This window comes from Lissotriton helveticus, chromosome 11, assembly GCF_964261635.1.
Source record: "Lissotriton helveticus chromosome 11, aLisHel1.1, whole genome shotgun sequence".
Lineage (NCBI taxonomy): Eukaryota > Metazoa > Chordata > Amphibia > Caudata > Salamandridae > Lissotriton > Lissotriton helveticus.
The window spans coordinates 818,096,392-818,115,613 of record NC_136072.1 but is presented as its reverse complement, the minus strand read 5'-3'; the positions used below and the strand labels follow the sequence as shown (position 1 = coordinate 818,115,613).

Below are 19,222 nucleotides of genomic sequence, written 5' to 3'. Positions count from 1 at the left end.
TTGCAATTCCTAAAATTGCGAAATGCATGATGCATTCCAAATTAGTCAATTGCATTCGCAAACGGCCGAAAATTGCGATTCGCACCGTTTGCGAATGCAATTGACTTTGATGCATGTGGGCATTAATCTCCCCATGACTAGGAATGAATGTGTCCATCTGTAATACAGCTGGTGCTCGTGTAAAGCTCTCTGATAATATAAAACTGCAACAAAAGAAAAGCCCATGGTTTCATACTTAGTAAAAAACATCTAAGCACGGTTTGTTTCTAAGCTTGCGGTGAAAAGAAAATTAGGTGAAACTCCCTGAATTTTGGTGGGCAGAAGAGAACTCCCCCCCTCGCCCCCCACCTCCCCCACTCATCTGCAACACTTCATCTGACGTTTTCACCACAGACCTAAACACAAGAAGGATGTAAGTCAAAATGATTTACCCGCAGTGGCCGTCATCAATCAAATAAGTGTTCCTCATATTTATAACCTCTGTCTGGTTCGACGCCAAGGCCTCGGTGTTGAGTGGATGTCAGTAGCGTCCCATGATAGAGACCACATCTTTAAGAATCGCACACACGCTTCATAACATTTCCATTGCTCTTCATTTATAGAGGTTGAGGGGTGAAAAGGGCAGAGGTGGGCACTACTTACCGGCCTTTAGAAGGGCGTCCATGCTGAGGTCCCACAGAGCCTTAAAGGAATCGGCAGAAACTTCAGAGGGTGCAGCCAGGAGCTGGAGGCGATGAGTAAGAAGGGTGGTGAGCGAGGGAGATAAAAAGAGAGAGAGAGAGTGAATGAGCAGGAGAAAGAAGGAAAAGGAGGAAAAAAGTAAGCGAGAGAGAAAGAGTAAAAAAGAGATAGATGTTCAGTTCAACAGGCTAAGAAAGCACATTCTGTACTCCGTAGCCAAGGTATGTGTGTTTCCAAGGTCTAGGATGATGTTTCCTGTGCAATTCACCTTGTTTGCACTGCTCACCACTGGAACGACAGAAAGCGCTGGAAGTCAACCTTGAGGTGTTTGTGGGTCTCAGATCTAGAATGCCAAGGAGCAGCACACTTCCATTCAGGATTGGGGTGCATCAGTGCCATTATGTGGGGAGGATTGCAGTACTGGAAAAGCAGAACACGTAGAAGTGGAGACTGACTTGAACCCGCACAGCTGTGTGACCTTCAGAACTAGAATAACAAGGGGGCCCCCAAGTATGGACTGTGATGCATTGCTAGACGTGCGTTATTGGTCGCAGTTCTGGACCACAAGGAGATGATGCAAGTGTAGGTGCCTGTGCTTCGGATGTGCGTTCGTGCGTGTATTTATGTGTGCTGCTCATACCTGCGTCTGCCTCCCAGTACCAGACTGGGAGGGTGCTGCATGTTACAGTTCCGGTGCCCTGTCAGAGTTCTATGAAGGTCAGTCACACTACGGGAATAGTAGAGGGTACAGCAGATCAAAAAACAAGACCCATTTGCAGACCTGTGTATGGTCCCTGGATTTAAATAACTGTGTATGTTCTTGGATATGGCTACAGTGCTTTTGAGGAGCTGTGGATACCCTTAATTTCTGCTATAGCTAGGCTCGAGTTTTGGGCCGGAGCAGGACACTGCGGATGATTGCTTGATTACTAAGCAGCTTTTTGCAGACATATTTACAATGCTCATTAGGTAAAAGCACATTACTCAGGAGGCCGGCTGGCAGATTAAAGCGAGGAGGCAGGCCTCCTGGGCCTTGTGTTTGTGAGTTTGATATATTCGAAGTTCCGCCCGCCAGCGGCAGCTCTTGCACTGCAGTAGAAGCAAGAGTGCGTGTTACCTGAAAGAGCCAGCGCAGAACAGGCAGAGGACAAGGCAGAGAGCGGTACAGGAAGCCCAGGAAACCATCTCTGATAAAGGAGATCTGCTGATGAAAGGCGGAGCTGAAACAGACAAAAAAGTATCATAGTCAGGCATTTGTAGAAAAGTTTTTAATTGCCAGTGGGAAGCACAGTCAAACAGGGCTGGAGATAAGCATGGGCAGTGTGGGCAGTTACCCAGGGTCTCGCACTCAGCCCGCCAGCATGGGGCCCGCACCAGTTTAACACACCACCAGCCCTCTTGCACTCTTACCAATTCAATTCAAAGAAAGGTGTCTCCTTGCAAATGGAGGGACTGGGCCTCTTAGGGATGATGTCCCAGTTGCAAGGAGATGCATTTTGCGGGTTTGTACTGCAATTAGGCCTCCTGCCCTGCTGTCCATTCAGAGACACTGTGGGACACCCATTGTCAGCACTTTAGCGCCCCACAGGTTTAACTCTCAGCCCCCAAGCAATTCTCACACCTTCAGCGCAAAATGGACTGTAAAAGAGGTGCTTGTAGGTGGCTGAGAGGCAGAGCTGTGGCACAGGAGAAGTCTGAACAAAGCATCTTCTGGAGCCCTGAAAATGTCACATATGCAAATTAGAGGGGCCTCGCACATTCCTTTTCGGCCCAGGGCCCCAGAAATCTTAGCACCAGCTCTGCCGTCAAATATTATAATTAGCCGCTGTGCAACTGGCTTTAAAGGTGGAATGCCATGTTACTATTCTCTGTAGATTATAAATAACGTGGTCAGAAGAGTATGCACATTAGAGACGGTTTAACCCTTTCGCTGCTAGGCCTTTTCCTCCGTGCTATGCCTTTTTTTGGCTTTTTTGGGTAGTTTGCGCTTAGGTCCCTGTAACTTTTTGTGCACATAAGGTATCCACGCCAAATTTGCACCCTTTTCTTCCAACATCGTAGGGATTTTAAAGGTACACAGGGTTTGTGGTCCCGGGTTCGCAACATCTAGAGGAACCTAAAAAACCCAGACATTTCTGAAGACTAGACACCTGTGGGAGTCGAGGAAGGTGTGGCTTGCGTTGATCCCCCAACATTTTCCTTCCAAGAATTTGCTGCGAATCTCAAATTCAGCTAAAAAGTCACATTTTCCTCTAATATCTGTGTGGGAAAGTTGTGGGATCACCACATGGCACAAATGTCCTACCACTCAGCATTCCCCTTAGTCTTCCGATAAAAATGATACCTTACTTGTGTGGATGGGCCAAGTGCCTATGACATGGAAGGCCCAAAAACATATAGAGATTGAGGGGGGCCCAAAGATAGTCAAAAAGGGCCGTTTGTTTGTACGTTTTTAGGCTGACGCTACTTTGAGCACCCACACAAGTGAGGTATCATTCTTCCTGGGAGACCAAGGGGAATAATGGGTAGTAGAAAATATGTGTCAGTGCGGTGATCCTACAACTTACCCAAACAGAAATGTCAAGAAAATGTGACTTTGTAAGTTAATTTGAGGTATGCAGGGGATTCTGGGTAAGAAAACGCTGGGGGATCCATGCAAGCCACACTGCCAGCCAAGAGTCAGTACACGCACACCACCATCCACACACACCACCAGCCAAGTGACATCTACGCACACCGCCAGCCAAGCACCATCCATGCACACGGTCAGCCAGGTGCCATCCATGTACACCGCCTGCCAAATGCTATCAATACACACAGTCAGCCAATCAATATCCATGCACACTGCCAGCCAGGCGCCATCCACGCACTCCGCCAGCCAAGCACGGCCGGACTGAGACCAACAACTAGCCCTGGCAGATTGCTGCTCCAATGGCCCTGGGAGGTAGGGGGTGTGCTAGTAAAAAGCACCGCTCCCGCTTGTGTTACTGGGGCCCGATATTGCAGCACTGTGGCAAAATCGCCCCCCAGTGACAAAACCGTCCATGTGGCCAGAAAACCAACCTCCACCCCTCCAGCACACCAGAGAAATGTCCGGTGACCGCGAAGGCCAGTCTAGACCTGCAGCCAAGTACCAGCCATGTACAAAGCCAGCCAAGCACCACTCCACGCACAGCACCAGGCAAGTGCCAATCTACACACACCATTATCAAGCGCAAGTCCACCCACACCATTAGCCAAGTACATGTCCACATACACGCCAGCAAAATGCCAGACAAAGGTCAGTACATGCAGAACGTCAGCCAAACTCCAGTTTATACACACACAAACTCTCCTTTGTTTCTAGTGGATTTCTGCCCCCGCCTCGGTGCAGATGTGAATAAAAATATCACTGAAACATCCGAAATGTGGCAATTTTTTCATGGGTGAGAGCATTGGCATGCCCATTTTGGGCAGCCCACTACCCTGTACGCGTAAAGAAAAATCCCTGGTGCTTAATGTGCTTTCTGCTCACCAGGGGCCAGATCGGGGGCTATTGCCCCATCTGCCTCCGGGGGGGGCAGAAAGACTGTGAAATTTTGCTGGGGGGGGGGGCTTTGCCCATCTTGGGCAGCTCGCATCCCTAAATCAAATTAAAAAACCCTGGCTGCTAGTGGGCTTTCTGCCCCCCGGGAGGGCAGAAAGATTGGAATTTTGCTGTGATGTGGGGGTGGGGCATTGGCATACCCATTTTGGGCACCCCCCACCCTTAAATCAATAAAAGAAAAATCCCTGCCTTCTAGTGGGATTTCTGCCCCCGGGGCCAAAAAAACTGGAAATTTGCTGGGGGGGGGGGGGGGCATTGGCATGCCCATCTTGGGCAGCCCCACCCCATAAACACATTTTTAAATATATCCCTGGCTTCAAGTGGATTTTCTGCCCCCTGAAAGGGCAGATTGGGGGCTGCTGTCCCAATCTGCCCCCGGGGGGGGGGGCAGAAAGGCTGGATGTTTGCTGGGGGGTCAGGTTGGGGCATCGGCATGCCCATCTTGGGAAACCTCCACCCCATAATCATATTTTTAAAAATCCATTGGTTTTAGTGGCTTTTCTACCCCAAAGACTGATTTTTTCCAAAATATTTTGGGGGGAGCAAAGGCCCTTGTCCAAGAGGCCGCTTCCCCCTCCCTGGTGCCTAGTAGGTGGATCCCTGCTTGGGGATCACCCTTCTGGGGCAATCCCCAAGCAGGAATCCACTGGGGAGGGGTACCATTGGAAAGGGGATTCCCCTTTCCACTGATACCTCTCCTGACTTTCTAGATGCTTGGGGGGCTGAGATAGAAAGCATGTAGAAAGTGAAACTAAAATGAGCCTATAGTCTCTTTCAGTTTCGGTTTCTGTGCAATTACGTGAGCGCGACGTGAGCGCTGATCGTCATTGCACAGAAACCAAAGAGACAGCCTCGGGAGCTGGTGAAGCCCTTCCCTAGCTCCCGGGGCTGTGGGGGGCGGGGGCGGGGGGGGAGGAGGGAATCCCTCTGATCCCTCTGCTGCCCGCATAAGAGGGATTCCCTATGTCATGTGATCGGATGGCCGGTGGCCATCCGATGCACCAAAGGGGTTAAGTCATGGGCAAAGTGGCCTTTGAGGGCTCCCCCTGATAGAACCAGCTCTGTTCTACAGAGAGTCTTGCAATGATGACCTTCAAACATTCTTAAATATTATTGTTTTAAATAATGTTTATCTTCAATTTATTTTTAATATATGTTGTGTGTGAAAGTCTATAACAGATATTTTGCAGAGAAATGTTGTGTTTATGTTTCATCCAACATCCATAAAAAAGTTTCTTTTAGATCAAAACAGGACCTCACAAATGAGAAATGGGAGGGTGTCACAGATTATTTGTAGTAACGTTAGTGAGCTGCTGCTGTGTTAAAATATTGAAGCACACACCAGTATCCCTGAATATTAGATGTAAACACGTTTGGCTACAGAGGGTATGAAAAAACTAAAATTGGATTATAAATTCAAAGTTCTTCTGAACAGGAACCCCCAAAATATGTTTGGTCCAGGGCCCCCATAATCCTTAAAATGTCCCTAATGCACATTGTGGAGAGTTGGTCTATGTCTACAAAGCGACCAGAGGTGTCCAGCTTTTGGGCGACATCTCTCTTCTCTCAAATTTCTCTGTTCTAATCAAGGCTCAAAACGCTAGCATTATAGACGTGTCTGTGTGAGTTCTTTGACTCTTCCACAAGGCATACTTCGTTCACCTCATATATTTCAGCTAAACTCCAGTTACTGAACAATCACTTCCACACTACCAAATCCCTGATAAACATCTTATTTATGAGTAAGCTTCTCTACTCACTCTTAATAGGCAAAGGATCTAGGGGCGCATCACCACTTTCAATTAGCATCAGCATTCAATTTCATTTTTGCCTTTCCATATTAGTATTTAAGTGTTACTACATTTTAATCCATGTTATTTGCTTGCTGATTCTACACATGAACACGTGGCCCTAACTTTCAGACAAATCCCTGATCATGTGCCAATGCTGAGACAGGCTATAATTCTGACCCACCTATAACTGTTCACTGTCCATGCCCCTCACCCCCATAACTCACGATCTATTCTCACAGAAGTACTATGATTGTATGTTCTTTTAATCGCTAAACCTCTATGTGCTTATTTTAAGTGTAGATATTCTGAGTTCCTAGCTCCTCTCTATTGGAACACACTGCCCCTCAAATTTCAAGCTGAACCCACTCCTTCATGTCCATTATCAAGGCATTATTCCCCAGACATGAGAACTTTTATCAGTACCAATCCACACCACAACCCTGGCCAGCTCTTCAACTCAAACTCTGGGACTTGTAAAAACAAATCTATCGATTTGAGTCTAAAAGTATGGGAGCACACCAGCAGTGGTACAGCAAATAAATACACTTTCACCTGGCTAGAGATAGGTGCTTTGCTTCACACACTTTTTTTGTCGCAGACAACAGAGCAATCACCTGCTCATCTGTTCTCCGTCTCCCTCAGTACAGAAACAAAAAGCTATCCTAACTATTCCTCAACTGCAACCGCCAGCAGAATGATAACCTACTCCGCTTATTGAATCCAGGGAACGTGCTTACCTCTCTGTCTGTTGCACATACACACAACTTCCAGCCCTCCGCCCCAGGAAACCTTGTAACAGACAAGAAGGAGGCAGGGACTCCCTAAGGAAAAGAAACAAGATTACAGGGGGCACTGTGGAAACAGAACCTCAGTGAATGACGCTCGGATACACAGTAGAAGACAAACACTCATATAATGACATTGGGTCAGTAGATAACACACGGGACAATCAACTTGAAAACAGCAGAAACAGGCTGGAAGAGACTTATCTGCCCAGTTATTGACTGAGAGAAAGAGAGAGGATCAGTGTAGCAAATGGGGCCATTAGAACAAAGATCAGGAGCAATACACCCAGACAACAAAAAAGAAGAATCATAAATACAGAACTAAGAAGAATCTGACACACCCTGCTTAGGTCGTTTGGATGGGCACAAGATCCGTCACCTTGTCCGACACCAGTTAGGAGGTGGCTGCAAAAATGAAACAGCCCTACACAACAAACTGCAGGGAAAACCCATCCAATAATTCTGAAACAGGTTAGCGACTCACAAGATATGTCTCTCTCTACGAAACATCACCAAAGGGAAAACATTCACCTTGAAATCAAACCACTCATGCCTTCTGTTAGACCTGGCATCATTGGCGTGAGTCTCCCTTCCATTTTTGACGGATTGCCTCCTCTGGTTTGATATGTTTTTGCTGGTTATATGTTTTGGGCACTGTGCCACTGCTAATCAGTGCCACAGTGCAAGTGCTCCCTATGTTAAATTGATATACTAATTGGATTCCATGATTGGGTTATTTGATTTATCTGTCAGCCCCTAGTACAGTGCACCATGTGTGCCCAGGGCTTGTAAATCAAATGCTGCTGGTGGGCATGCAGCACTAGTTGTGCCACCCACAGAAGCAGCATGTAAAGTGTGTCTCAGGCCTGCCATTGCAAGGCCTGTGTGCAGTCTAGCACTGCTCTGTAGTTGTGTAAACCGCACTCCTGTGTTAATATGCTGAGTTTTTTAGACAATCTAAATCAATTTATGAAAGGTTTAGGGAGTTCCCTGCTGAGGGTTGTGCCCACAACCCTTATCGTGAAAACTGCTCTGCCTAGACCTGGACACATCCGGACCTGCAGGGTGCTCCACCTCTGTCCCAAGGGTTTCTGTTTAAATGAATCTGCATAGTGCTATTACTCTGAGAATTTTCTCTGTATTTCTGTGAAAAAGGACTCAACAAGTATTCAAAATGAATATTTTATGTTCATGTATTCTGAAATAAAGTTTTTGTTCAACTTATTGTAGATGAAACATACAAAACATTTCAATGAAAGTGAAACAAATTGAAATTATATTTCATAATATTAACAGAATTAGATAAAAACCCAATGCATTACGGGTTCAAATGAACCCTTCCTCAGCGCAGTCTAGCACTGTCATGTCGACCTGGCCAAGTGCACCCACTTGTCAATAAATTGAGAGAAGACCCCACAGGTTCCAGGGAACAGGGTACTAAGGACAATTTAAAGTCAAAGGAAGATCCCTGGACAGGTTAATCCTATAACACTCACTCGCAGTATATAATTACAATGGAAATAATGTCGGGATCACTGATCACAGACTAGTTTGTAACGTTCATAGTTTTTTATTATAAAAAGCATATATATTGAATAAAATTTCAGTATGAAATGAATTATACTGAAAGCATAAAATAAACTAAACAGATTTCATATACAACACACCACAATATCAATAAAATTAAAAGCGGTTGGACACAATTATATTAAATTATACAGCACAATCATTTGAAAAATACACATTTTCTACATAGGCAGTACACTTTTCATCTTTCGGGAAAGAAGATAAAAAGGATAAAGAAAGATAAAAAGAAGAAGAAAGGAGAAACCCCACATACAGATAAAATACCAAATGTTTCAACGGATAATTCAATTCAACCGCCTTCAAGAAGATATGTGGAGATTTCTGGTATTACAATGTGCAAAATATCCAGAGTCCCAGAGGCTTGAATTTCATACAAAAAAAAGCGTCGACGCGTTTCGGTGTATCAGACCATTAATGTGGTTACACCTTCATCAGGACAATTTCATTTGGGGTCATCTCATTCAGTCAGCAGATATCCATGCTCAGAATGAGGATGCTAATTCTATGTCACGGTGTAGGTCAGTTTATTCCCACCGCCTCATGAGGGATTGGAAAGGTACAGCTCGGTCCAATCGATTAAAAAAAAGTTGTATGGAGTATGGCTTCCATCACTCCTAGACTCGAGATCGTTGTTCTCTGTTGATAGATTATATTCTTCATATGGGTGGACGCAGGAGCCCTTATATTATTGGAGGTGTCACTTTCCCCGTGGTTCGCTTTATTTTTCTGACACTTGTCTTGCTTCGAGGTAAGGATTTTATAGGGATTCACGTGTGTCTTTTTGATCTTCCTGTAGTGCTCGCCACGGGTACAGCCCTTCGCGTTCTTTCCGTTTGGTCTACTAATCAGTGCCACAGTGCAAGTGCTCCCTATGTTAAATTGATATACTAATTGGATTCCATGATTGGGTTATTTGATTTATCTGTCAGCCCCTAGTACAGTGCACCATGTGTGCCCAGGGCTTGTAAATCAAATGCTGCTGGTGGGCATGCAGCACTAGTTGTGCCACCCGCAGAAGCAGCATGTAAAGTGTGTCTCAGGCCTGCCATTGCAAGGCCTGTGTGCAGTCTAGCACTGCTCTGTAGTTGTGTAAACCGCACTCCTGTGTTAATATGCTGAGTTTTTTAGACAATCTAAATCAATTTATGAAAGGTTTAGGGAGTTCCCTGCTGAGGGTTGTGCCCACAACCCTTATCGTGAAAACTGCTCTGCCTAGACCTGGACACATCCGGACCTGCAGGGTGCTCCACCTCTGTCCCAAGGGTTTCTGTTTAAATGAATCTGCATAGTGCTATTACTCTGAGAATTGTCTCTGTATTTCTGTGAAAAAGGACTCAACAAGTATTCAAAATGAATATTTTATGTTCATGTATTCTGAACTAAAGTTTTTGTTCAACTTATTGTAGATGAAACATACAAAACATTTCAATGAAAGTGAAACAAATTGAAATTATATTTCATAATATTAACAGAATTAGATAAAAACCCAATGCATTACGGGTTCAAATGAACCCTTCCTCAGAGCAGTCTAGCACTGCCATGTCGACCTGGCCAAGTGCACCCACTTGCCAGTCCCTAAACCTTCCCTTTGCTTCATATTAGATACCCCTATGGTAAGCCCAAGGGCAGGGTGCATTGTAAGTATAAAATAGGACATGCTCTGATGTGTGTAGCATGTTCTAATAGTGAACTATAGCCATTTTTTTTGCCGCTTTCCTCACTGCTGCCTAGGACGCCCCAGCCGCCGCTGGGCCGCCACTTTCCCGCCTCTGACTCCCGGCGGCCACGCCCCCCTCCTGCCCATTCACCGCCCCGCTTCCGCCACCCAGCTGCTCCTCCCTCCCGGCTCCTGACTTATGCCGCCCACACGCACGCGCAGCGGGCGCGCCGATTGTGCGCCGAAGGCAAGCCCGTCTGCGCCCGTCCGAGCCTGGACCGCGCCCAGTGCCAGGACCCCTGGCCCCCGCCTAAGTAATATGACCCGACAGACCTACGACGCCGCCGCCCTCAACGCACTCAATGCCGGCCGGAACCGCGCCTGCTGCCGGGCCACCCCGAGACGCATCCACGGACCCTTCACCTGCAAGGCCTGCAAGTTCACCTGCCTCCAAACCTGCACCGCACCCGCCAAGCCAAGCACCAGCAAGACCCACCTCAAGTGCATCCTGCTCAACACCCGCTCCGTCCACAGACACGCCGTGGAACTCTGGAACCTCCACGACACAACATCACCAGACGTCGCCTTCCTCATGGAAACCTGGATGAACGTCTCCTCAGCCCCCGACATCGCCATCGCCATACCGGACGGGTACAAGATCATCAGGCGGGACCGCGTCAACCAGACCGGAGGAGGCATCGCCATCGTCCACAGGAACACCATCCGCATCACGACCGACTCCAACGACACCTTCGCCGCCGCCGAGCACCTCCACTTCCAGATTCACACCGACTCAAAGACGACCCTCAGAGGCACCCTCGTCTACAGGCCCCCGGGACCACGCACACAATTCAGTGAAGACATCACGGACTTCATCAGCCCGCACGCCCTCCCCTCCGCCGACTACATCCTCCTAGGGGACCTCAACTTCCACCTGGAGAACAACAAGGACCGCAACACCGCCGCCCTGCTGGACAACCTCGCCAACCTCGGACTCAAGCAACTGGTCAACACCCCCACCCACTACGCCGGCCACACGCTTGATCCCGTCTTCTCATCCAGCAAGCACATCACCTTCAGCCACTCCACCGGACTCCACTGGACCGACCACAGCTGCGTCCACTTCAGCTTCAGAAGAATCACGACCCACCACCACCCGCAACAGGTTCCCCACAGAAGCTGGAGCAAGATCACCGCCGACCAGGTCACCACCTCCCTCAGCCAGAACCCACCCGCCAGAACAACGGACCCCAACGAAGCAGCCCGCAACTTCACGCAGTGGCTGACCGCCTGCGCCAACGACCTCGCACCACTGAAGAACCCTCCCAGCAGACCCAGAAGCAAGAAGGCATCCTGGTTCACCGACGAACTCAAGGACTCCAAGAAGACCTGCCGCACCCTCGAAAAAGCCTGGCTCCTCGACCAGACCACTAACAACATGACCGCCTTCAAACACGCCACCCGCAAGCACCACCAGCTTTATCCGCACCACCAAGAAGAAATCACTGAAGGAACGACTGGACAACAACGCCCAAAACAGCAAAGAACTCTTCAGCATCGTCAAGGAGTTCTCCAACCCCAGCACCGGCAACAACGACATCACTCCGTCACAAGATCTCTGCGACTCCCTCGCCTCGTTCTTCCACCGCAAGATCGCCGACATCCACAACAGCTTCGGCGCACCATCCACGCACCCAACCGTCGAACCAACGCCCCCCACCACCACCCTCCGCACCTGGACCACGGTGACCACCGATGACACAGCCCGCACGATGAACACCATCCACTCCGGATCTCCTACCGACCCCTGCCCCCACCACGTCTTCAACAAGGCCGACTCCACCATCGCACCCCAACTCCGGAACATCATCAACACCTCCTTCAACACCGCCACCTTCCCGGAGAGCTGGAAGCATGCCGAGCTCAGCGCCCTACTGAAGAAACCAACAGCGGACCCCACCGACCTCAAAAACTTCCGCCCCATCTCGCTCCTCCCTTTTCCTGCTAAAGTCATCGAGAAGATCGTCAACAGACAGCTTGCCGCCTTCCTCGAGACGAACGGATCCCTTGACCCCTCGCAGTCCGGTTTCAGAGCCAACCACAGCACCGAGACCGCCCTCATCGCAGCCACCGACGACATCCGAGCCCTGCTCGACAACGGGGAAACAGCGGCACTCATCCTCCTGGACCTCTCTGCAGCGTTCGACACTGTCTGCCACCGCACCCTAGTTCAACGCCTCAGCAACATCGGCATCCAAGAGAAGGCACTGGAGTGGATCATCTCGTTCCTCGCCGGAAGAACACAGAGAGTCCGCCTCCCCCGTTTCGATCCGAGGCCACCGAAGTCATCTGCGGCGTACCGCAAGGATCATCACTCAGCCCCACCCTCTTCAACGTCTACATGAGACCTCTTGCAGCCATCGCACGCCAACACAACCTCAACATCATCTCCTACGCCAACGACACCCAGCTGATCCTCTGCCTCACCAGAGACCCCGACACCGCCAGAACCAGCCTACACGAAGGGATGAAAGACGTCGCCGAGTGGATGAAGAACAGCCGCCTGAAACTGAACTCAGACAAGATGGAAGTCCTCATCCTTGGACCATCGCCCTCCGCCTGGGACGACTCCTGGTGGCCCCCCGCCCTGGGCACCACTCCCAAGCCAACAGACCACGCACGCAACCTGGGCTTCATCCTGGACTCCTCACTCTCGATGACCAGACAAGTCAACGCCGTCTCCTCATCATGCTTTCCCACCCTACGCATGCTTCACAAGATCTTACGATGGATCCCGACCGAAACCAGGAAGACGGTCACCCAGGCACTCGTCACCAGCCAACTGGACTACGGAAACACCCTCTACGCCGGAACCGCAGCCAAGCTACAGAGAAGACTCCAGTGCATCCAGAACGCCTCCGCCCGACTCATCCTGGACATCCCCCGACGCAGCCACATCTCCGGCCACCTGAGAGACCTGCACTGGCTCCCCGTCAACAAGAGGATCACGTTCCGGCTCCTCACCCACGCACACAAGTCTCTCCACGACCTGGGCCCCAAGTACCTCAACGACCGCCTGACCTTCTACACGCCCACCCGCCAGCTACGGTCTACTAGCCTCGCCCTCGCCGCAGTACCACGCATCCGAAGAGCCACCGCCGGAGGCAGATCCTTCTCCTACCTGGTGGCCAAGACATGGAATTCCCTCCCCATCCACCTTCGGTTGACCCAGGACCATCTCGCCTTCAGGAGACAACTCAAGACCTGGCTGTTCGAGCAGTAGCGGACCCTTTTCCCCCAAGCGCCTTGAGACCCTTCCGGGTGAGTAGTGCGCTATACAAGTGTCTTGATTGATTGATTGATTGATTTTTGTTTTTCACTATTGAAGGCTACCTGTTCTCATAGGCCAGAATGGGCAGTTAGATTATTACGTTCTTATAATCCTAACTGACTCAGGGAACATGGTAGAAATTCGAATTTAGAATGCCTGAACTCTAATAATAAAATACAACTTTTAGTAAAGTTTATTTTAATATTCTGTGTTTGCAAATACCACTTTTAAAAAGCAGGTATTTGCTTGACTAACCATTTGAGCCTGCCTCTGCTGGGTTGTGTATTCCTTGTCTGGGTTTGTGAGTGACAGGGCTGGGGGATTCCAGAAGTCAGGCTGGGACAGCCCAGTGGTGAATAGAGAGATCTGCATCTAGATGGGAGGGAGGAGTTGCACCTGGGACCTGAATAGGGCTGGGCCTTCCCTCTACAATGCTGGCTCCACCCCCTGTGGCTTGTCTGATGTCTCTGCCCTGCACTGTGAAAGGAGAGGAGGAATCATGTTAACAGAGTGCTCTAGAGCTGTATCTACCCTCCCCTGTGCTGGCTCAACCTCCTGTGGGGTGGCTGATGTCTATGCCCTGCACAGTGAAAGGAAGAAGAGAGTCATGTAAACAAAGTTCTCAGGAACTGGTTTGGACTAGGCAGAGGCTTCTCTGCCTTCAGAGAACAAAGAGTTTTGGGGTATAAATATTGGGACCCTGATCCTAAGAAATTAGATCACTTCTGGACAAGAAACCTTTCTGCCAAGGAGAAGATCCAAGGAAGCTGCAGGAGTTTGGACTGCCCCTCTACCAGTGTGCTGTTTGCTGGATTGGCCTGCAGTGGTTGCTTCATTGCCAAGGGAAAGGAGAAGGAACTTTGTAAGGACTTTCATCTACAGAATATTCTCCAGGGGCTTGAACTGTGCTTGCCTCCTGCTGAAGTCTCAGGGACAAAAGACTTCACCTCAAGCTCCCTCTTGAATTTCCTTGCTGGGAATTCTGACTCCAGACACTTGCGTGCCGATGGGAGCTGGAAGCGCGACGCATCGAGGAGAAGCGTGTCATCGCCGCAGCTGAATCGTCGCATCGCCGGAGAAGCGAACCTTCACGGCATCTCCCAGGAAGCGTGTGTACATTGAAGCTGCCTGCTGTCGCATCACCGGAGAAGCGTGATGCCATCGAGAGAGTCGCTATCGCATCACCGGAGAAGCGTGGCGCAGGGCCTGTCGCGGCTCCAAAGTACAGAGTCGTTGCAAGGCTGCCAGGGCGTCATCGCATCGTCATCGGATCGCCGCATCAAGGGCGTCATCTTCTCGCATCGCAACCGGATCATCGCATCGCATCAAGGCGCCATATTGCCCACCGTAACGGGCCTGCAGGCCGAGAATCTACGCATCACCTCTGCACCGGTAAGGCTCACGACGAGTCCCCTACTCTGCGCAAGCATTGAGGCAGGACGCAATCGTTCCCCCGGGTCACGGAACCGACGTATCTCCCCTTTTGCGAGCCTTTTGTTTACTTTGCGTTACGCATCCAGGTACTTTGTTGAGAACTTTGTCGCATTTATCATCAACTTGAACTAAGCAACTTTAATCATCTTTTAAGCAATCCTAAGTGTAGTATTGTGGATTTTTGTCATTTGTGGTCTTGTGTTTAAGTCTATATAAAGAATACTTATTTTTATAAAACCTATGTTGTGTCCATCTGTAGTGTTTTCACTGTATTACTGTGTATATTCACAAATGCTTAACACACATAAGCCTGTCTGCTCGTGCCAAGCTACCAAGGGGGTGAGCAAGGGTTATTAAGGAGTGTAATCCCCTTATCCTGACTTAGAAGTAAGGGTCCCTATTTGGACAAAGGTGAATACCATTGCCAACTAGAGACTGCCAGATCTAACACCTTCTAGGACCAAGGGAAAGCTGAATATCCTACACATTCTTGCCTTCAGGAGAGAACTTCTATCAGGTAAACTCTGAATTACAGAAATCAATCTGCCAACAATGACTTATTACAGAAAGCCCCTCTCTACTTTTCTCCTGAAGCAAGACCCCCAGAGGTAGTATTGTTACGGGCAAATACAAGTTTTCGGTGTGTCTAGGCCCAAAATTATATCATCTTCAATGTCAAAATCAAATAATTCCAGCCCCAAAGACTGTCTCCAAACCCGACCCTAACCACGCCTTGGTGGTGGTATTCTATTCTCTATCTCAATATTGGTTCACACTGCCTTTCTGATCTCTTTACATATGCATATCTGGACTTTTCACTCTCTTGACTCGGAAGTATACTCCACTCCTGGTTTTCCTGTGACTGGTCTTGTGACTGTTGGTTTCCCTGGTCTTCCCCTTTCTTAGTCACAGTTCTGCCTTCCCCTCATTGGTGGTTCCCCGATTCCATGCATATGGTTGATTCCTTGCACCTGGCTTTCTCCCTGCGCCCGTGCTCCTCCCCTGGGCCTCCTGCTATTTCTGCTTTGTGAGCCCAGAGTGCAGCAGCTCACATCTGACTTTGCTGCTTATTCTACTTGCTCTCTGTCTGATCCTGTAGCTAAAGTAAAGGCTTGCCTTTGATTTCAGTTTTTATTGTTGTTTGAGTCTGTGTTCCTGTTCTGATTATTTATTTGTCTCTGTTGCCTGTCTTTTGTTCACCCTGCCTCTTTTGTTACAATTTGCCTTGACCCTAGTTCTGACTGCACACGTCAGAGCTGTCTGGTATATGTTGATTCCTTGTCTTGTATTTCTGTGTTCCTGTTCTGACAGCATATCCCTGTCCTGTGTTAGCCAGTGTGTAGGTTTCCAGTATATTCAATTGTGTATGTTCCAGTCCAGTTCCTGACCCTTATTTCAGTCCAGATTTTCCCTGAGCATAGTTCCTGTTTCTGTGTACCTTCCACTGTTCTGCTTTGTCTTCTTGTGTGTATATATTATCCTGGTTTTCATTGCTTCCAAGAGAGCAAGTTAGACTCCAAGGGTTGTGCCTCTGGCACAGAGAACCACCCAGCACTCCTTCTCCATCGGAGTTTCTAGGTGTATCCCTGAACACTGAGATTAATCTGCTCCTAGCCTTCTTGTAAGATCTTTTTCATCCCAAAGAGAGATCCCTTCCGAGGAGCAGACAAACTATCATTTATGATAGTTTGTCTAATGTTTCATGCTTTTTCTCTTCCTGTTGTGTACTTGTCCTCACAATTTTCCCTGCAGACTTCCAGTTTCTTACTCACTGCCTGTTCCAACTTGCTTCTGTTCTGCTTTTCTCCCAGCCTTCAGGTACTCTATTATTAATATTTAATCTTTTCTAGAAAGCCTTTGTCCCTGTATAGAGTAAGCTCCCCCATTACCTTGTTTTATTGTTAACTCAGCTAGTATCCCTGACAGATTGTCCGGGACAATCCGTGAACTCAGCTAGTCTCCTTGACAGATTTTCCCGAACAAGCTAGATCCCTGATAGAAAACAGATTGTCCCAACCTAGCTAGATTCCTTCCCGACACTTTCACCCCCTACATCTACTCTCTGTATTTGAGCAGCCATGAAGAGGGTTCCTAAAGATTATTATTGAGACATTAAGTTTAAGGAAATTCGTGGGCCTCGTAAAGTTCTAACCCCCAGTGTGTGCAGAATTAGCCTCTGTAGGGCCGATGTCGAAACACAGCAAAGAAGAAAGGCTTCCTTTGTCCCATTCACATAATCAAGTAATTGACCACATTACACAAAGTCACACGCACAGCGGACATCTGATAAAATGTGCGATCTGGGATGAGCCAAGTGCGTAGGAATGTGAGGGCTATGATGAATGGGGTACACACTTGTTATTTTGGTGTCTGACTGACAACACGTGCTATCTAAATGCAGGGCTCCCATCAACTTGACCAAACTACCTCTAAGGGAGATTGTTGGGCCTCTTGTGAATCAATTAATTACCAATGCGAGAGACTTAGTATAATGGTTAATTAATTTTTTCCAAAAATGAATAATTCAACGAGTCATATTTTTTTATTAGAATAGAAATGGAGCATATTTCTATCGAACAAGGAGCTGTCCAGTTGTTCGTGATAGAGCCTGATGAAAGGAAAACGCCGTCTTCTTAATCCATTTGTGAAAGAATCTGACTTTTATCTGACAATTCAAAGACTATGATATCCTTGAATAATTCTGATCTTCTAAAATAGAATGTCAGTGCCGTTTTAAAGAATCTGCTCGACCAGACAGGACATGACTAAAAAGATCCCTGAAGTAAAATAGTTTGAAGGAAAAATAGGGCACCATCTTGGATAATAATGACACATGAGCAAAGAAACACTGCACCTGGAAGCGCAGACAAAGGCTTTTTCAACAGGTGTAGCCTGTAACTCACTGATTTTTCAAGAACATAAAGTCAACCAGAATGTTGTCCACTATGCAATTCATTCAACTGAAAATTACTGAACGCAAAGGACTTGTTACGCAATACATTTTTGGTGTTGTGTGATTATTTACTCCTGAAAATTCGGGATTAAGCCACACCTACGACATACTTACTAATAGAAAACAGTTTGTTAAACATGCTCTCCAACCTAGGAGCTCAGCCGCCTTGCGCAAAGAAACCGGATCTGAATGTAAAATCTTCTCTTCGTACATGAGAAAGAATTCTGAAGTTTACGATGCAGTAGGTGTTAGTGGGTCGTGTGACATCGTCTAATGATCTAAAAATCCATATTTGCCTGACTCATGCAGGGAGAAGCGTAATCATACTGTTACTCTCCATTTTGAATGCTACAAATGCCCTTTGGATTAGGAAAAGAAGAACAAGCATTGGCATAGCCAATAGGTCTCGCCTGTGGCACCTTATAAGTGTTTAGCCATGCAGCAGTTGATGTTGTTGCACCAAGGATATTGTGCTAGATAACTAAAACTTATAAGGTCCTAAAGGCGAGACCTATTGGCTATTCCAATGCTTGTTTTTTATGCCCATGGTGATATTGGTTTATTATATTGCCCATGGGGGGGATAAAAGGGTAATCCCCATCCTATTGCCTCTTAGAAGATGAAAATGGAGGAGGGGCTTAGCTGGGGTCAGAAAGGGCTCCCCCAGCCCTACATCCGTGGTGACATGGTAGTGGGGCTCATGCATGGCGCCAGTGGTCCAAATTAATTCCATTGCAGAAAATCCCCATGGGAGGGTTTCAAGAGATAAGGAGAAGGTCTACCCTTTCGTGTGGTGCCTTTCCATTCCCCCTAGCCTTCTCCCCCCCCCCCCCGGAGAAGCACAGCCATCATAAATACAACTACTCACCTCGTGCATGTGAGATAGAAATGTTCCAGAAAAATCTAATGAGCCATTGCTAACGTGATCTATGCTCACCCTCCTACCTTGCCAATCTGTTTTGGCTCGAAGGGACAGAGGCTCGCTCTCTCAGGGGGATGAAAGTGAAATGAAAAGGGCTCAGGGGGTAAAAAGTGAAATGAAATCTTAGAATATGCGCCCCGACAATTCTCGCAAAACTGTGGCGACTCGAGCCGTACAAAGACAGCTCGTTATCTTTGGCAGTATTAAAATGTGTTCTGTAACATTTCAAAAGTATATTCCTGCGACTGTTCCCCGTTTGCACTTTTCTGTTGTTTTCTGTATTTGAAAATGTATATTTCAGAACCCTTCATTAAAAATATCAGTGGGTAAAACTTCTTAAAGTGTTTGCCTGGAAGAAAATTATTGGAATGCTGCAGCTGTGATCTCACATTTATTTAGAGTATTCTCCTTTCAAATAGAAATAGTTTTTCTCTTAAGAGGCCAAGACAGCCGGTCTGATAAATCTCATTTAGGGTCGTCAAAAACTCAGTTG

General features: G+C 47.8%; 1 protein-coding gene across 13 annotated transcripts in view; it reads right to left on the bottom strand.

The window, feature by feature from the left end:
• Positions 1–19,222, bottom strand: part of FAM178B (family with sequence similarity 178 member B) — a 2,777,737-nt gene that overhangs the window by 1,062,099 nt on the left and 1,696,416 nt on the right. For all 13 annotated transcript variants that reach the window (XM_078666947.1, XM_078666951.1, XM_078666950.1 and 10 more), the window contains 2 exons: positions 1,799–1,901; positions 643–724 (listed from right to left, as the gene is read on the bottom strand). In XM_078666947.1, the coding sequence (XP_078523073.1) occupies positions 643–724; positions 1,799–1,901 (185 nt within the window). The remainder of the gene's footprint in view (positions 1–642; positions 725–1,798; positions 1,902–19,222) is intronic.